Source organism: Neodiprion fabricii, chromosome 5 (assembly GCF_021155785.1).
Source record: "Neodiprion fabricii isolate iyNeoFabr1 chromosome 5, iyNeoFabr1.1, whole genome shotgun sequence".
Taxonomy (NCBI): Eukaryota; Metazoa; Arthropoda; class Insecta; order Hymenoptera; family Diprionidae; genus Neodiprion; species Neodiprion fabricii.
In genome coordinates, this window is record NC_060243.1 from 17,304,861 (window position 1) to 17,324,453 (window position 19,593).

The 19,593-nt window shown below is 34.8% G+C and overlaps 2 protein-coding genes across 3 annotated transcripts; one reads left to right on the forward strand and one right to left on the reverse strand.

The window, feature by feature from the left end:
- Positions 1-2,072: 2,072 nt before the first annotated feature.
- LOC124182712 lies at positions 2,073-10,341 on the forward strand. 2 transcript variants are annotated; one of them, XM_046570303.1, is made up of 6 exons: positions 2,073-2,438; positions 2,521-2,559; positions 3,774-3,950; positions 5,978-6,122; positions 8,739-8,870; positions 9,511-10,341. In XM_046570303.1, exons 1-6 carry the CDS (start codon positions 2,237-2,239, stop codon positions 9,659-9,661), a joined length of 846 nt encoding a protein of 281 aa, XP_046426259.1. In that variant the 5' UTR covers positions 2,073-2,236; the 3' UTR covers positions 9,662-10,341. The 2 variants fall into 2 exon arrangements, with proteins under 2 accessions (XP_046426259.1, XP_046426260.1); XM_046570304.1 differs by lacking the exon at positions 2,521-2,559.
- A 3,188-nt stretch (positions 10,342-13,529) lies between these two features.
- LOC124182708 (CD2 antigen cytoplasmic tail-binding protein 2 homolog) lies at positions 13,530-18,682 on the reverse strand. The gene is made up of 6 exons (XM_046570297.1): positions 17,970-18,682; positions 17,255-17,418; positions 16,442-16,622; positions 15,734-15,918; positions 14,647-14,764; positions 13,530-13,865 (listed from the first exon to the last, which is right to left on the reverse strand). Exons 1-6 carry the CDS (start codon positions 18,124-18,126, stop codon positions 13,609-13,611), a joined length of 1,062 nt encoding a protein of 353 aa, XP_046426253.1. The 5' UTR covers positions 18,127-18,682; the 3' UTR covers positions 13,530-13,608.
- Positions 18,683-19,593: the final 911 nt, after the last annotated feature.

The following is a 19,593-nucleotide window of genomic DNA, read 5'->3' on the forward strand; positions in this document are numbered from 1 at the left end:
GTCAGCTAACAAGCCAATGACAGGCATCCAATTACTTGCAAATTAACCACTTGACTTTTGGCTCGTGTGCCGAATTGTATGTCCACAGTATAGATTCCTTCACCAATTTGAGATCACTAAGACTTTCTACATACGGGCCACTTCACACACTTCATGTCTCTTTTAACGTCCGTTCCACAGACAGGCCGTTAGGGTTATCTGGACTAGTGGAACACCAGAATTAAGGCACTGTCAGTGCAAGTGTCCTGTTTATTTGCTGATGCGACTCTTCGGCGTATCTGCATGGCTAAAAGTAGCCTCTAATAAGTTTAAGTATTGAATCTTTTGCAGTTATTATACTTACCGACAGAACAAGCGATCCGTAGTTCCTGCGCTCCATGTTGTACGAGTACAAAAACCAGCTAGAATAGGCATCCGACCCCGAGCGAGCTTTTGTGAGCGAGGGTTTTGAAGCTAGTACTTTAGTATTTTTCTTGCTACCTTTACAATAAGTCTATCTGCAAATTTATAATACGTTGACCGTATCTGTCATCCGAGCCGACTATTAAGTATTATAAGTATCTTTGGAGCTACTTTTGTAGCGAGAAAGTTCACTGTCTATAGTCGCCTTTAATAGTACTAATATATACTTATGTTTTAAAATTCCTTGAATATTTCTGAATATACCTGGAACATTATCTGATGTGACTGATACATTCACCGAACGTGTTAAATTACACAAAAGTAAATATACATGAAATATTTTCGGTGAATACACTTGCAACATTATTGATTATCTTGAGTGCGTTCATTCAACATGTCAAGATGTATAAAACTAAATATTCGCTTGATTATTATGCAAACTTGTAATGTACATACATATGGCGTGTATTTTGCATATTGTGAACGAGTCTTGAATATTCAAAACATATCCAATATTCTATGGGTCAATACCGGTGAAGTAACCATGTTTGATAAAAATGATGCACTCAATTCACGATGTTATTATTCAAATATTTCGATATTTTTTCAAGTATTATCACCAGAGACGGTCTTTTAGATATCTCGAAATATTTTGTCGCTATAATGCATGTTTTGCATTATCGTATTCGGAAACAAATTGGTATCAATTTTTATTTCAGTAGTTATTATTACAATAATATTTAACGTGTAACGTATCTGAAAAACTGCACACCTAAACACAGAATATAATGTGTACAGGCAAAAGAATTTTCTTATGGTTATTTGCATTTATGAGCGCTCGGAGTGTCAGCCAAATCGTCGATATTTGTATTGGAAATCACAAAATTTTTCAGAGAAGAATTGTAATCGTAACGGTTCTTCACCCTGCTTTCACTCAGGGTAATACTATACATATATAGTGAATGTTTGCCGACCGAGTTAAATTATTTTTACCATTGTCAGTGCCAGTACGCGTCACTGGCCATAACACTACTAAAAATAGAGAGATTTTACATGCAACACCGAGTAAAAATGTCCAAAAATTATTTTTAACATGCGAGAATACCACCAGAAATTTGCTGGAATTATTATTGCGTAGAACAATTTTTTTGTTACATTCGTACTAAGCATTGCTCGCAAATTGGCGGTAGTTGCGACATTCTCGCGTTAGCGATGTCTAGACTAGTACAATAGCGAAAATAAGTAACATTTTACTCGGCCGGTAAAGACCGCCTATAACGTCGATTGGCTCTAAAACTATTTTTCCACATTTCGATGAATTAGTACCAGACCACAATGGAAAAAATCACTTGAAGAATTCTCGGTCAATTATACGTAGGTTAACTAAAAAGGTCAGTTTCATTTTCGGCATTAGTAACATATATAATGTACCGTAACATAACCCCGATGTAGCATAGGTGTAAATAAAAATTTGGATCACCATTGAACGTTCGATCCTCAAACGAGGGCCGCAAATATCGAATCAGTCAATGCTGTTTACGGAGCTCATTACAATGAAGAGAAAAAATGGAAGTAGCGCAGGTTTGCTTGGCCAAATAATTAGCTGCTAGTAGATGACGCTTCGTTCCTCAGCTTATAAAAGCGCGGAGATCCTCTCAGGACGGAAGTACGTTCGCGTCAAGGCAACCCCTAGTGTTCGTTACAGAAATGAATTGAAGCGTTTGTGAACCTCGCCAATTAATTCAAGATTAAACATTCCGCCGTAGATAACTGCGAGTAGATAAATATATCATAGAACAATAACATTAACGGTAAAAGTATTAATAATTACACAATGCGGCGTGTGTGTTTTCTCGTCACGTTGATCATACTCGTGACTTACGTGGCTGCTTTGGATGAAAAGTCATCGAAGCAGGCAGCTTTCGGTGAGGGAGACAATGCCGAGGATGAGGACGACAGCGACTACGACGATTACGATTATGCGTTGGAGGATAAAAAAGGACACAAGATAAAACGCAAACACAAACTCTACCTCTGTAAGTTTTACAGTCATATATATGCACGCGATTCGAGCATGGATTTTACTGTGGAGTAATCGCAGCCACATTCGAATTTCAGCGAAGAACGCCGGCTGTAGTACCGTGAATGTGTCTCCATGTAATTATTTATTTCACTTTTCTCTAGTCATGAATATATGCGTAGGTGTGCATACATACATATACCTATCTTCTTGTATCAGACGCTTAACCATGCCTGAATTACGATTTCATAGCCAGAACTTATGCTCTCGGTATAGATCATTAAACTGTTCTATAAGTGCTTCAGAAATCATGACAAATGATGCTGAATACTTACGCACTGCTAAAATTTTTATATTTCTGGTAGAGTTGCCCTGGTGAGAATAAATTCTGCATTATTCTACGAAAACATGGATAAAGATAAAATCATTGAAAATCGTTTTTTTGTAAATTTTTCGTAGAAAGGGATGATATGTTACAAAAATTGTAATCATGTTACTTACTACAAGATAGAAAACCAACCACCCTAAAAAATTGAGATAAAATTCGGTATATTTTGGTAATTATGTATTTATGCATCGAATACAGAAAATGTGCCAAAAACGGTAAAAAAACAGACAGAAAACTGATTCCGTGTCTGTTTCTATACGGTTTTTAGCACAGTTTCTATCTGTGTCTAACGGAGTTTTTACCAGGGATGAGATGTCAAACTATCAAGTCACGAATAGAAATTACGTTGTTGTGACGACTCGTAGTAGTCAATAGTTATCAGTCAGTGCACGATAAAACTTTGCCAAATCTTTCCGAATTACCACATCAACTATTTGAGATCTGCCAAGCCTAAAAAATTCTTATTACCAACATAACCTCCATAAGTTACATTTGTCAGCTCGGCTTGAGGTGGTCAGCCTGCGGGTCGTTTATGTAATTTCACTTTTCATATTTCCCACCATTTTGATTGGCTTGCAAAGTCCAGTCAACCAATCAGAATGCTTGGATGGTGGGAAATGTGAAAAGTGAAATTACGCAATAGACCCTCTGGATGAAAACTCTACAAAGCTCGCGCATGCGCGGCCTGACAATCTGTTAAGTTTTGCTGTTTCCCGTCGTCTTACGCATGAAAAAGAAGAAATATAATCCAATTCGGACCTTGTTCAATGTCGACGTAATCAATGAATTCTTTCCTAATAAATTCTTCATTATGATTTCTTCACTTTACCTGCTCAGTGCGAAATTTTTTTTCTCGAAACCCTTCCAAATCCACCAGAGTAAATTCCAAATGCCATGAACAAAATCGACTTGCAGCTTACACCGGTACAAGTGGTATTTAATAATGACATGATGATTTCACAGTTGCCGGAGGTCTGAAGAGCTTAGCGGCATTCATCGCGATAAAAATAAAAATCATTTTGGTCGTTATCACGGTAATTGGGATCATTGGATTTACCCTCAAAGTATTTGGAGCCCTGAAGTATATAGGATACCTTGGCGGGGGTTGTCCTGTTGTTCACGAGCCGGCTCACGGATTAGGTACGTATATTTATATACCGTGAATTAATGGTGAATGGGAAAGATGGAGTGCGCACGCGTCGACACAATATGCATGAGTATTAGACGAGCGTACTATTTGGCGAAATGATTTTTCACCTCTTGCGTGACGTCCGTCATACCGTTCACGAGCTATGGGCACCCCGATTCATCTTTGTAAACCTTCTTCATCTTTATAAAGCAGTTCGTGGCACCTAATAAACCGCTTTAGCTTGTACAAAATCAGTGTATGTATTGATTCATGCCACATTTCATTCCATTTAACAGAATAAAATTTTTATTTACCCAAAATACATCTGTTATAATCTCAAATAACAAGGCTCAGAAAATCAGTAATCGCAGATCGAACAGACTCATCCCTAAGTGAGGCCTGACCTCAATTCGGAAATAAATTATATCTATAGGATAGCAATGAGTACGTTTCGTTTTTAGTGACCCGAGAAGATATATTAGTAAGGAATTCGTCAGGGAAGGTCAATTTTGACAGGAAAAAAACCGTTAGGGTTCTTTTAGCGACGTCTCGGCTGGGCCTAGTCGGCCATCATCAGACTATTTATTAAAAAAGAATACGAAAAAAAAATAACTTATATAATTACAGAGAACTTAGTAGGTGATCATCGAGCATAGACATGTTGAAAATTTATATCTAATTTTATAGTGAACGTTAATGAGAGGAAACTGACATTAAGATGTAATACCAATGAAACAACACATCTACTCTATGACAGAATTGAATATAAGCAAATTCAAGTAGAACAAACAGCTCACGAGATGCTAATTATATTTCTATTTGTGCGTTTGATGCATTATGCATTACATACACGGATGTAAAAACTGACGCCTTGATTGAACTCGGGCATAAAGTTTGGATAATCTTAGACGGAAGTAATTGCTTCGTAGGGTCAGCTATTTTTTTCTCAATACGATATTGCGATGGAGATAAAAATGGAATATGCTAGATCAGTCCTGCACTGATCGTGAGAAAAAAGTCTATTCGTTGGCGTCGCGTGAAATTCTAGTAAAATAGGTATCGTACACTGAGAAAAATTTCATTCGTTACAGTAACTGGAAAAATTCGGTAAAACAGGTATCGTTAAAATAACTGTTTGAATATTGTTGGAATTACGAAAAACGAGCTACGCGTAACCATTTTGCGCTATTGTCGATCCTTTTTTGGTAATTGCAACGCAAAATCAGTTTCTTCGGTTAACTCTACTTTTTCAGTTAAATAAGGCTTTAACATCAATTTATTGTTGCACAAGCATTCAATTTTCGAAAAGGTCACAAGAAAATATAGCAACAGTGATCGTAATGAGAAAGAATAGTAACGGCTCGAAAACTAATTTTCATTTTCTACTTAGAACCATATTCTTCGACTGTGGTAAAAAATGAAAATAGTTAAAGACTGAGCGGTAACTGGAACTAGAAATTTCTCTCAGTTTGTGCAATGCGCGTATGTATACCTATGCATAACAGGGGGTAAGAGAATAATTACCGTATGAGACAATCTCATTTAGTTTAAAAACAAACAACACGTAGACCGAATGGGGAGGGGGAGGGATGTGGATGTAGCTTGAAATAAATTGGTTGTAGCTAATTGCTTAGTAACATGGGGCACGAAATTAATGGCAGTTCACTAACCCCCGCAGCAGTATACTGATATCAGGAATTTAAACGCGGCAGTTAGACTGTTACACGAAGACAAACAGCGTTGTGCCCTTTCTATCGATTACCTAAGGGCGAAAAAAATTACACGATCAACTTTTTTGCACTCAACTTGAAGAATAAATGAACTCATCTTTCATATGAGTTATAAATAATTGTTAAGAGGGAACAGATCAATTCAACTTCTGATTCCATGGAATAAAATGAGCGTACCAGTTTTATTGGATTTTGAAGAGAAGCCTAATTGACAAGGAAAAGTCGGACAGTTTTTTTGTCCACATTTCTCACATATATTAGTAAATCTAACGTTGAACAACTATAAATCCGATTCCTTTATCTTACAGGATACTCAGTCACACCTCCACCTGATCACGTGCCGGAATACGGATCCTGGGGCAATACCAATGACTGGTCATCATCTGGAAGTTGGGCACGCAGCTTGGTTCAAAGCTATATTGATACGGATATGATCTCTCATGCGTTAAAAAAGTGAGTTAAAAAGACAAAAGTTTTCAATCATTCATTCGCTTGAGTTAGTAAGCTTTTTTATCAACCTTTTTTTTAACGAAATGTAATAGTAATTAATTTACAAAAAACTAATACACGGTTAGCATGTACGTTTTATAAACCTTACGGAAAAAGTCTGAGAATGTGATGTACCTAAATTAATTACGTATACTGAATGCAATTTATTGATCAATTCCTGGGTATGAAGATCCTAAAACTTTAGTCACGGAATTCCAATTAAAGAGCTTCATTCAACACGTACATTCGGCGCCAGGGTGTAAAGTAGGAGAATTTATAGCATGGCCCACTGGTAGAAATGCAAGAGGAACGTGAAAATGTAATTATGTCAAGCATTAAGCACAGTAAATCATAAAATACCGAAACAACTGAGAGTGATCGCGAGAAAATCAGAGAGACTATTGAACCACTTTAAATTCTCATCAGGGAAGTCAAATTGTCACACTTTGAAAGGTAAATATCAAACAACCAGGTTGCTCAAGCTCACTGTCCCCGCTGATTTAATGTCAACAAGGAAAGTTATCACGCACGCCAAGAAATCAACCAGAAATCCTAAGTTTACTCCCTGTCTGAAATTTCCGCTTTGTCTATTCCAGGTGACTTGTTAGTCCTAAGAAAACCAGCTAGATTCCTAAGGGAAATCAAAATAGTTCAAGTGGTTAATTTCTGCCGAGTTAATGAGCGGTTATAGGTTTTTACGAGTGTTGAATAACGAGACTGCGTTCAAATTCCGACAATTTATGAACTCGAGATAGCGGAACAACCCGGAAGCGATTCTAAAGACTGTGTGCGATAGACACTGTACAAAAATCTGACTCGATAGAGAAGTTGAGCTATCATATACTTCAAAGAAACAAAAAAAATATACGAAGAGAAGGTGCTTTTTCCGTAAACAAGAATTGACTAATTATCAAATCACTGCAAACGTTGCCTCAGTCTTTACCGCCCAAGTTAAGCGTCACGTATTTTGACTATTATCAATGCGCACGGATCACTGATGTGAAAATACCTAAGAATATCCAAATACGGTTTAGTATTAGGCAGCAGTAATTCCAAGAAAAAGAAATGCATTCCTATTATTGAATTACCACTTACCGCAGAAATGCATTTCCTCTAATTATTTTCGCACGACTCCACAAAGTTTTTGAATAATTTTGTTCGGCGTTACATGCCTGCAATAATAGTCAAAAGCACCCTTTTAATGCCAACGCCTGGGAATTGAAAGCTCTCTAGGCAGAGATAAAGGGGTCAGTCAATGATAGAGTAAACGAGCAGAGCTTTGCTTACAATTAGCCAAAAATGTATTACAACACCAGTATGGTTTTGTTCGCGGTAAATCAGTTGTTACAATCATGGTGGAAAAAATGCCTATGGTTGTTCTGCGAAATTCTTCAAGATTTTTCAGGAATTTTACACTATCCGTAAAAATTAAAATAAACTGCCGCGAACTCTTGTAGAGCCGTGCGAATTCATTCACTTAGTTTCAGGTAGATAATTATCGAAAACTGTGAGTTTTTGGATATGTTGAGATACCCTAAAACTCTAAAAAAAAGAAATTATTTTTATAGAATTTCACAGAAGAATATCAATTTATAGGAATGAATATTTATACTAGCGTTTTTCAACCCTCACAAGGAAAATTTGCCGAACAGAAGATACTTAACAGTTAATAGCTCTGCATTTATAAACTCTTCTCATCTTATTACTATAATTTTGACTGATTTTGAGAATTTGTCACATATTTTTCTATCCTTGTCTCAATAGGTGGATCTTATGAAAAAAAAATTAAACCTTAGTCGTTTCTTTAAACTAGAAATTCTACGTTGTATACAAAATTAAGAAAAACGATCGCGAAAAGCAAGCCATTCAATAATTATTCTTTAAAAACGTCGATATCCTACGTGTAATTCTTTCTCAAACGATGAACGTCTTGCGAATTCCCTATAAAAAAAAAAAAAATTTCAAACGTCTGGAAACGGACATGCATATAAACTGCGCTGCAGGATACTCGGCCAAATAAATTACCACAGTCAACTTTAAATTAAAGAGTACGCATTTCCATTGTATATACAAATACATTATAACATTAGCAGTTTAAACGGTATTTGAATAAAAAATATTAGCAGTACTCTAGTAGCACACTCTTTAATCACTGCAGCGAAAAATTACCACTTGAGAATTTGCACAATTTTTCAGCACTTTTTTCGAAGTGCGGACAGATTATTAGTAGAGGGTATAATATGTTCCAATTGCAATTAGAATAAATACTTTCCACTAATTACAAACTGAAATTTATGGTTGTATGTCAAATGTGTTATATACTTTGATGATTTTTCTACCAAGCTTTTAAATTACCCCATTTTGATCCGGTCATTTGATTTTGTTCCAAACACTAAAGTTGAATCGCTTCTATCGTTCTGATTGTAAAACCTGCTCTTAAATTGTCAATATCTTATTTAGCGTGATTTGATTTTGTCTAGATTTATTTACATTGACCAGTAATAAACTAAGATAAACTAGGCCGATCAACGAACCCACTAATTACATAATCCGATAAAGAAAAATTCTTTTATATTGAAGTATGGACATGGCTGAGATGGTTTTTTCGACCCTGGAAATGAACGACGATGTGTGTCGCCGACGTTTGGTCTGCGAAATTGACGCCAAAACCCGAGAATTTCCACTGCTGAGTTACGCGATGGATTTCTTTTCGTAAGTATCAACCACACGGCAACATTTCATCGTAAATAAATAGTAAAGCCACTTGAAAAGCAGATCCGTGCACTTGCTATGCGCTTGTACTCTGCACTGAGGGAAATTTTTAGTTCCGGTTACCGCTCAGTCCTTAACTATTTTCATTTTTTACCACAATCGAAAACTACAGATCTAGGTATAAAATGAAAATTAGTTTTTTAGTTATTTCCAGAAATTCTAGTATCTGTTACTATTCTTTCTCATTATTATCACTATTGACATATTTTCTTGTAACTGTTGCGGAAATTTAATGCTTGTGCAACAATAAATTGACGTTAAAGCCTTGTTTAGCTTAAAAAGTACGGTAAACCGAACAAACTGATTTTGCATTGCAATTACCAAAAAAGAATCGACAATAGCGCAAAATGGTTACGCGTAGCTCGTTTTTCGTAATTCCAACAATATTCAAACAGTTATTTTAACGATACCTGTTTTAATGAATTTTTCTAGTTACTGTAAGAAATGAAATTTTTCTCAGTATGTATTTAATGTAATTCAAATGATACGCCAATTTGCGACTTACAACATGAAAAAGAAAGTCGAATTCATTATAATGTTGTTTTCTATTTTTTTTTTTTTTTGCTTTTATTTCATGCAGGCATGGATTTGAAAAGTTTAAAACGTCGAGTAAAGTGAAATTCAGCGACTGCGCTAAGCTTTACGCCAGTTGCGATGACGACAAAAAATCCAGGAGAAGAAGGAAGAGATTCGTGGATAAAACCGAACACAGAAATCAATCGTCCGTGTAAATGACTCCTGGAAGAAGAAACCTTCAGCGATCATATTGCAAATCCTGCGGATTTTATTTGCAAGGATAACGGAACCATTGAAATTGTCAAAGATCGAAGAATTCACTAGGTTTTAATATCAAACATTTTCTGAAGTTTGAAAAAAGTTTACAAAAACTGTCTATCACCAGATTAGTTGAAGGTCAAAAACCAAGAGCAACTAGCCCAGCGGTTTTGCCCGAAATGCTCAACATAATTATAAGAAAAAACAATCTACATTAATAGAGATTTTTGACTCTGTCAATTCATTTTCCGAATTTATATTTATACGCTTATGCATATATTTGGTGCTCAATTATTAAATTCATAAAGTAAATAATCAGAGAAAATTATTTCAAATTCGACACAAGATTATCATTCTGTAATCATTGTTCCACTTTGTCATTTGCTGACTTTAATTTTAAGTAATCGTTAATTATATTTATTTATTATTTATTCTTGTATTTCCATGTATACGTACGAATGTACATACGTAATGTTGTAAGTTAAATTTAAGTTTCAAACAATTGAATCGATCAGTTTATTCGATGATTAACTGTACCACATTACCTCGTAATTTCACCAATATTTAAATGGTATTTGTAACGATATACATTTTACTAAAAAAAATTCGACAACGTTGAAGGCATTTTTCCTTTTTTGACTATATTATATACGGGGTTGAAAAGAAAACCTAGTTTAGCGCAAATTTTTGATTTTATAGATGACCGTTTAGTTGAGAGTTTTAGATTCGGCAGTAATGCTACAGCTATTATGAGAAGAGCTCATAATCTGTTTCCCAAAACGTCCGAAAAGTTTTCATGTATTTGTATCCTTCTTTTCGTACCATATTTCGGACTTGCAACTTTCCATGAACTACTCGATAACTTAGCAATAGCTCCCACAGAACTATTAGGACGTTTCTCTAAAGTTGTAGTAACACGAACTGTTCGAGAAATTGAGCCAATTTTACGCTACATTTTACGGAGTTTCCTTGCAATTATTTACATCGATGTGAAATAGAAAAAAATAAATAAAAGTTACAAGAATCTGAAAATTTAAAAGCTTATGTTTTTACATGTACAGAAATTCGTGATCAAGTACAGAATAGTATATTTTCCAACAACTAATAGTACATTAAAATAGTATAATAATAGGAACAGTGTGGAAAAACACGCTCATTCGTTGAAGGTAATAGAATATGTAAAAACATCAAATTCAATATCACGGCTTGCTTTTTCACAGCTCTGCAGATAAGTGAAGAGTGAAACTGAAAAACCGAATGTGTAGAAGCTTCTGTCAGGCGGGTGGAGCGGAGGTATGCCATGCAAATCTGACCTCTCAATGTCATGCAATAATGTATGACTCACAAATAATTAAACTTAAAAATCGAAATAAACCAACAATATAATTCATATTCAAATAACCCTGCGATTCCCGCGCGTGCACGGAGGAAAAAGAATTCTTCACTTCAATCTAGTATTCCTTATTTGTTCCAAATACGACGATTTAAATTCAACAATTTTGATCTAGTTAGTTTGTCAAAATGATTTAGTCAAGCAAATTCCCTAATTTAACAAAAGGCTTTCTTCTCGCGATCGAGTAAAGTATTGATTCGAGTGAACCTTTTGACGGATTTCCGAAACTGCATCAACTAAATATCATTTTAATCCAAGTTTATGAATTGTTCCTCCAAGTCGCATGTTCGTTGACAAAAACAATCAGGTACTTCACGTAAAATAAGTACAGGATTCTAGGTTACAAAATATTTACGTCGATTGTATGCCATTCTTTGTTGATCTAACCGGACCTTGTTTAGTGTAACTGATTGAATCCAGTTGCACCAATTTGTTCACGAAGTAATATAAAAGAAACATGACGTGCTTTCAGACAAGTGGAAAATATATTCATTGTGAGCACCAGTAGACTAGTACTATAAACAGCCACTAGGCGGTGGTCTTTCTCGCTACAAAAGCAGCTTCACAAATACTTATAAAACAGGGTAGCCGGCTAGATAGTCAGACATGAATAACGCAACATATAATGAGTGGACATCAGGCCTGTTACGAACGAGGACAGCATAGTATCAAGTATCGAGTGATTGAAATTGATATCGACGACGAGTAAGCACAAACTATTGACATGTAGAATTTACACTTATACATCTAGTTAGGGTCACGGTATCGAGTAGTCAGCATCGATAGATAATCATAAAAGTATTGATTCCTCAATAGTACGGTCATTATATCCGAAAAAAGCAAATAAATGCAAATGAACTGAGAAAGGTGATTTTCATATGTTGTGTTGGGAGGGAGGGAGGGGGGGCTTTGAAAAGCTTAACTTGAAATTGCCGACCAAGATTTCGTATGAGCTTTCTCCGCCATCTTGAAATAAGGGTTAAATTTTGTTTTTTTGCGATAACTCGGCTCTTCGTCATGATACGAAAATTTCGATTACATACTTTTTTTTTGCTTTTATGACGGTCGACAATTTAGGTTATATGAATTTTTCACCTACCGTTGCTTGTTGTTGAGATATCGAACGAGGAAGTAAAAAATGACGAGTTTGAAACTTGTTTTTTTGCCGTTTTCTCCTTTCTCGTCACACATATCGAAAAAATGTCTCTTATCAAACTTGTAGAGAAGTCTAATACCTGAATCCAGTTTTTTTTATTTTTTCTTTAGACAAAAATTACGACTTGTAGCGCGCCGATAGCTTGCAAAGTTTCGCTTACTCACTATTCGAGCCCACGCCAGAGCTGAGTCTACTCATCCCTATTAAGGACTTGTTATTCGAATTAATTTCAATCAAGCTTGATCAATAGAAATTTCAGGTGCATGTGATTTATTATAGAATAGAGTATTTGCGATGGAATAGAGAAACAATGAATAACCGTATTAAAGTCCAAGTTAAGACAGTAGTCTTCAATTTGTCCCACGCAAATCGTCCTACGCGCGTTTCAGTTACGTATCATAGTTCAGTAACATAAGCGAGCAGCATTATTCTCGTCAAAATTCTCAGCCAAAACGTAAATAATGAAAATTTTCTACTTAAACACATGTGTTATATTAATGTTTATATATCAGTTTGTCAATAGATATTCATTGGAATGTTTACCATAGAGCCGACAACATTTTTTTAAAGACTAAAATGGTTATCGCAACACTGTAAAAGTTAGCTTTAAGCAACTAGTTAGCAACTTTCGAAATGGTAATACCTTACTTTACTACATTTTTTTAAGTTTGCTAATGTTACATAATCTGCCTATATATAATCTGCTTAAAATATTTTAGGCATAAAATTTCAATTTAGCTTTCACGAACTTTTGTGGCAGCACAAACGGTGTTCGAAGTTACAACCAACAATTTCGGACGAGTTCACTCAGAATTTTTTAAGTTACATACACAGATTTTTTTCAACTGGAAATCAAGATTGGATAGTTTTTACTGTTTTTGAAGTTTTTTTCTTCTGATTCGAAAAATTTACATGATAATGCTAAGCTTTTCTGTGACAGTGAAAGAAAATGTATAAGCAGAAATAATAATCTGTTCAATTGCAGAGATATTGGCAGATATCTTGCGTTTTCATATGTACTGTCTGTCAATTTTTTAAGTTTAAATTTTTATTCTATTAATAACCGAAGCACAGTATCACTTGCGTAAACCACCTATTTAGCTTATTTTTAAATTGCGAATAATTATGGGATAAAAAATTCAACAAACACTGCTGGCGATTTGAAACAGTAAAAAATGTTGTTTAGTTAACAATGCCGTAAATGGATATCGTACGATATGCGTACATTTCATATCACTTCATATTTATCGGATTCTGAATAATATCAAAAGCAGCATTAGGTAAATCGTTTTTTATTTTCTGTTTCTACTTCCCTGAAAATTATACTTCACTTATCAAGTCACAAGCGTTCCATACTATAAATATAATTCAAAGTCGACCCTCGCTGCACTGTAAAATTGCCCTTGTTGACCAGTTCGTCGTACCCAAGCACCAGATTTAAAATATCCCTCCTTGGACCAAGCTTGCATTTGCTCCGTTGAGTGAGGTCCGTGAACCTCAGCTGTTTCATTCTGCGACCACTTCAGCTCCCATGTTACCATATCTTCTTCAAGATCCTGCTTAACTTCTGTCGAACTCCCTTTTGATTTCTCAACTTCCATCGCTGACGAATCTTCAAAAATAATCATTCATTAGAATCTGTAATTATGGGGTGGAAGTTCGTAAAGTTAATGTAGCAATCCAAATTGGAAAAAAAAAAAATGATAGGTATTCCGAATTTAAGGATTATACGAATTTCATCAAACCACGACAAAGTAATACATAGTCTTTTTTTGAAAATCTAAATCCCCCAAAACTATTCTATAATTATCAAAAACTGATTTTTATTTCAATGATTCGTTACATTAATGTTATTAACTTCAACCTCGTCTATAATTTACATATTAATTTTCAGGAATACTTTTTGAAATCTTAATTCTGATGTTGTCTCGAATAGAACAATTCTCAGGGGTAATTTTTTTTCCTTAAAGAAACGTGGAATATCATAATACAATTATACTTTCATCAGATCTGTTTGAAATGGAAACAAAATTTCGTATCGTGAGGTAAAAAATACCTGTTGGAATATTATACTTATAATTTACGCCTAATTACCGCCCAAAAGTTTACAAATCTTGCCACAGAAAGATGCATGACCTCAAATACTTGCTCACAATTAGTGTATATTACACTATTCTATCTTCAAATTGAAATGAGCTTGCAAATGCAGTTAACTCAACGGTAATTGTAAAACAATCGAATTAAAATAACTGAGAATTACTTTAAATAATTTATAAATATTGAATCTATGTCTAGCATTTTGATATTCTCGTTTATGATCGATTTTCGATATTTACTTATATTGAATAAATGTAATAATTGGCACTGTTACACATAACTCAATGAGAACTCACCACCAGGAGCTGCATTTTCGTCAAGCTTGGCTTTTTCTTTAACATCAAAATCGTCGGAGTACATATCCAATTCCGCTTCCTGTTTCGATGGATGAGCCTGTTTCCCACTCGTCTCAATCTGCAGTGTCCCAAAAAATTATATAAATTACGAAAACGTACGTCGCGAGGATGAGTATTGAATTTTACTCCAAAAACTCAATGGGGATAAGAACAATTTCGAGTCTAACTTCACACATGTGTCTTGTACAAATCAAGCATTTCATACCAATTCGACCGGCGATCGACAGAATTCTGAAGAAAATAACAAGCTGTTTTGAATGAATTTGAAAATTATAACACGCAAAAAAAATATGAAAAACCCTGCAAGTTTATAAAACTTGGTAAAATGAACATAAGTTTCTTGCATTTCTCGAAACCTGACACCCATTTAAATTTCGAAGGATACTCCTATATAGTGTAAATAAACAAGTGCAAAGTTCAGCATGGAGTTGAAATTAGTTTGGACTTACTTTTATTGCTACTATTATCTGTATAAATTATGATTATTGTAATATAAATATTACGTATATAGTATATAATAAAAATGTTCAATATAATAATTTAATACCTATATTTCAGAGCTGTTTCGTATGACTTGATGACAACATAACGTGATACAACTTTTTATAATTATGAAGGAAAAAAAAAAAATTCATAACTTTCAAACTAAATCTGAACCCATGACGAAAATTACACGTATTTTCTTAGACCAGATCGAGTGTTCTCTGGAATTTTCAGTAGAAAAGAAACATGGTTTTTGGGAAATTTAGGATACTAACTTTTTAATTAATTTTTGTCAACTTTTAGGGGTTTCTATATTGTTTCCCTGTTGCAATTCGTCAAAATGATGAATACATCGGTTTTTGCGACGACAAATGTTTTAGTTAGAGATCCACATGGTATAATTATTTTGTACTAAAGAATGTAATACGTTAAAAAGTCAAGATGGTATAGAATGGCTTACATGCAGTGTTTTCTCAATGCAATAAATACAGTTACATGTTAAGTAATCAAACTTACTGAGGATATTTATAAAAATAGTGCATACCTTTTTTTTAATTTGTTCATAACTTTCCTCGTATATATCCATGTTACCGGTCCGTGTCAAAAGTTCGTTTGCAAACTCTGTTAACTGTGTTATTTTTTCAGCATTTTCATTAGTTTCTATACCGGCTTGTGCTTCTTTTTTCTTTTTCCATCGTTCTGCAGTGGTCATTCTCTTGTTTCCTTTGCCTAAATATCATAGAAAATCATAGGTGAATATACTGCACGAAGAACTGTCAGTTGCATCAAAACAGCAACTTTTAGGTACAATCATAACGAGAAATGCCTACTGTATTTGTTATCATGAAATGTGTTGAATCAAAACTTTGACTATAAACTATAAGTTCTGAAAAAACTTTCAATTATTTTTTTGGACTCGATTAATCGATACATCGATTATATTTAGCTTAGTGGCCATCGATACACTGTCTTCTCTCTATAAACATCTAACGAACTAAACTAAGTTGTAGAGGGCTGGAAGTATTATCACCTGGTCATACCTACTGCAAAAAAGCTAAGCTCTTTTGTCCATCGAGTTAGTTTATCATTTTAATTCATTTTATTAGGTGGGTGGAGAGATTTGGGGGGGGGGGTTTGTTTTATCCCATAATGATTTTACTAGGAACACTAAAAAAAATTTGTCAAAACAATATTCAATAAACCCTTAAATGCAAAAAATTATATTATCAAACGCTGATCAATTAGTTTTTACCTAGTCTGCGAAGTGCTTTTGATACAGTTTCCCCAGGACGCAAATACTCGAGAATTTTTTTGTACAATGGCACGCTGTCAAACATTACTTCTTGTTCATCATCCTCGCTATCGCTGTCCGCCAATCCTTTGATTTTGTCACTTGTTTTATTGCTTGTACCTTCGCGTCCCCCAGATTTAATCTGTAACCCAATTTAGGCATTATTGTTTTCATTTTTATTATTATCAGAGCTTAAATTATTAACAAACTAGTTGTTTTTATTATTGCCATGATTATGCGTTTCACACAGAACTATCAAAGTATAATTGAAAGATCCGTTTCATTTTCGGCTTTCTATTTCCCTTATAAAGTTTTTGATTTTGCAGTCACAAATAAAAAGAAGAGTTTTCATGATGCTATAGTTTGTCACTATTTTCGATATCGGTATTTCGCACCATTAAAATTGTCTGAAATTTGATGAACCGTAACAAAGCCAAACATAAAACTTAAATTTTGCATATGATTGAAGGTAATAACATTAAAAAATGAAACATTTTTTTATGAAATCATAATTTATATGAGACCATAATTTAAAAATTTAGAATCATTGCAAAATACGAGTACAACTAGCTTTATTACAGTTCACAGTTTCAAAAGTTCAGTTGTAAGATTACGAATTTTCTAAAAAATTAATGAATTCGAAACTTGTATTAATTTTCCAACTTAAGATATTTTCGTAAAAATCTCATTCTATAATAGTCGAGTAGAATAGAGTATTTTTAACAAAATAAATACATTAGTAGCGGAATTTGATTTTTGAGCAGTGTTAACAACCTGAACCCAGTCAATGTTGTCAAGCCAATTGTCTCTGATCTGCTTTTCCTTGTTCCAGAGGTAATGACCATCCTTATCAAAGTGTCCCTCTTCCAATTCCTCCTTCATATTGAATGCTGTGAAGCCTACATCTGTCTCTGCTGCTACGGGATCGTCTTCCGTTCCTTTATAATAAAAGATTTCAAGTGAACACGAATTTCAAAGATTTAGAAAAGAATCGTACATAATTATTATTACTACTTAATTTGAATGAAATAGACAATATGAGAGAAAAACTGGAAAAGTGGCCCTGCTGAAAGACTTTGATCAGAACATTCATTAAAATATTCTAAACAAATATTACAAATTTGAAGTTCATCACATTATTGTGACGATGCATTTTGTAAGAAACTTTGTTGAATTACAACATTAGCATTGCTCCAAATTATATAAACCTTAACGACGCCAGTGTGAAGCTCGTGTTTTGTAAACTTGACTCATTCAAAGTTGTTTCAAAGTTGCTATATTTGTTTTTTTTTTCTAACTTTTCATTGCATTAAAGTTACTAACTTTAATCTCGCATATTATAGAGAGGAATTCAGACACAATTTATCATCATTTGTGTCATATTTTTGAACCCTATTCTACGATATTCCTTAACATTAAAGTCTATTGAACTATTAAACTAAATAGAATTATTGGATGCGATTCGTAAACTAATGGCAATGTTGCGCACCTTCAAAGTCATCCTCATTCATGACATTGTAATTATCCTCATTGGCTTCTTCGTCCTCCTCATCAGAGTCTAAAGAATTCTTGACGGTCGGTTCTGTTTTCGCCCTACTATCCTTCCAGTCTTCACTCAGTACATCCTCGAGCTTACGCTTAGACATGTTATTCTTTCAAAGTTTTCCTAACGATTGATGTTATTCAATAAATCATAAGACTTTGCAAAGTTGTCAATTGTTTTGATGCGGTTAGTTTCAACTATGAGATAGTGGTGGATGATATAAGAATAATGTTCAAGCGTGTTATGATGGTGACAATGTTTTCATCCGGACGTTCAGTCACGCAGAAGAACGGATATTGTTGAATTGTTCATCTATACTTATTGTTGACCATCTCTCGCACAATATTACAACTTCTGAATCATGTGAAGTGAGTAAACGAAAAAAATTCCAAACACCCACAACATTCTTTCATTAACTAAGAATCACGTAGTCCGACAACGACTGCCAGATATACGCTGGTTTTTCACGTGCAGCATACAGCTTGGATGCGTTTCGATAATTTACTCCCAGTGCGTCAACAATCTTTTATCTCTTTTGCGCTACCGAGTTTTTAGCGCTGACAGCTAATTTCGGAACGCACCCTTGAGCGCAAGACCGTCCGAATTGGCTATCTCCTTAGGGTGAATTCACATTTTATGGAGGAAGTCTAGTATACCCTTTCGTGCAAGTGTGAAATGGTATAGAGAGAGAAGTAGTAATGGCGCTGCAAGGGTTCTCTGTGTTGCCAACATAACTGTCTAGTTTAAAAAATTAGCCGTCTACACGGTCTCATTATCCCCGAACGTACCTGTTACTAAATCAAGCCGTTGAATCGTCGCGTTTCTATCAGACTTCGGCGAAAATGCCCATTCCACATTTATAAATTGTATCGTTGCATTTAAAAATATGCTAAACATTGATATTATTGACTGTTTGTTTCAATAACCTGACCTACCAGGCACCAATGTATAATATGTATTTATATAATCTGGATTATTTCAACGCAATGCTCGAGGCACTCAATTACGATAGGTACGCTCTTGCTGTAGAAAGAGAGCGCATGTAGCATTACGACATCTCTCTCGCTCACTGGCTCGGGGACCTTTCTTTAGCGTCGATGCATCCTCTATGTCTATATGCTCTAAGGTTAGGCACCGCGGCACGGATCACGGTTCAGAGGTAACCAATCAAAATGCCTAAAATATAGGGTTCACTAGATTTCATTGCATTTTGAGTGGTTAACGCGCCTATGTTGACTCACCTTTTACTCGATTGCGTTTTAAGCGCATCTTATGGAAAAAAAGGGAAATTTATGCTGTAAAATGTAAAAAGTGAAGGGTGGCGATCGTAACTTGTGAACATCCGTGCTACAAACATACTCCGTAAATTCGTAAAATACGCATTTGAAGTAAATGAAAACTGAGTCATTACTTTTCCAACTGACATTTGAATCTGAAGAAAAGGTGGCAAACGGCGAATTATAAGATACAGGGCGGAGGGGGGGGGGAGAGCGCTATACGGGCTTACCCCGCAAGAGGCGCTTCAATCGCAACTTGACTATTCCTCATACGAGTTACGTTGCCGCAAAAC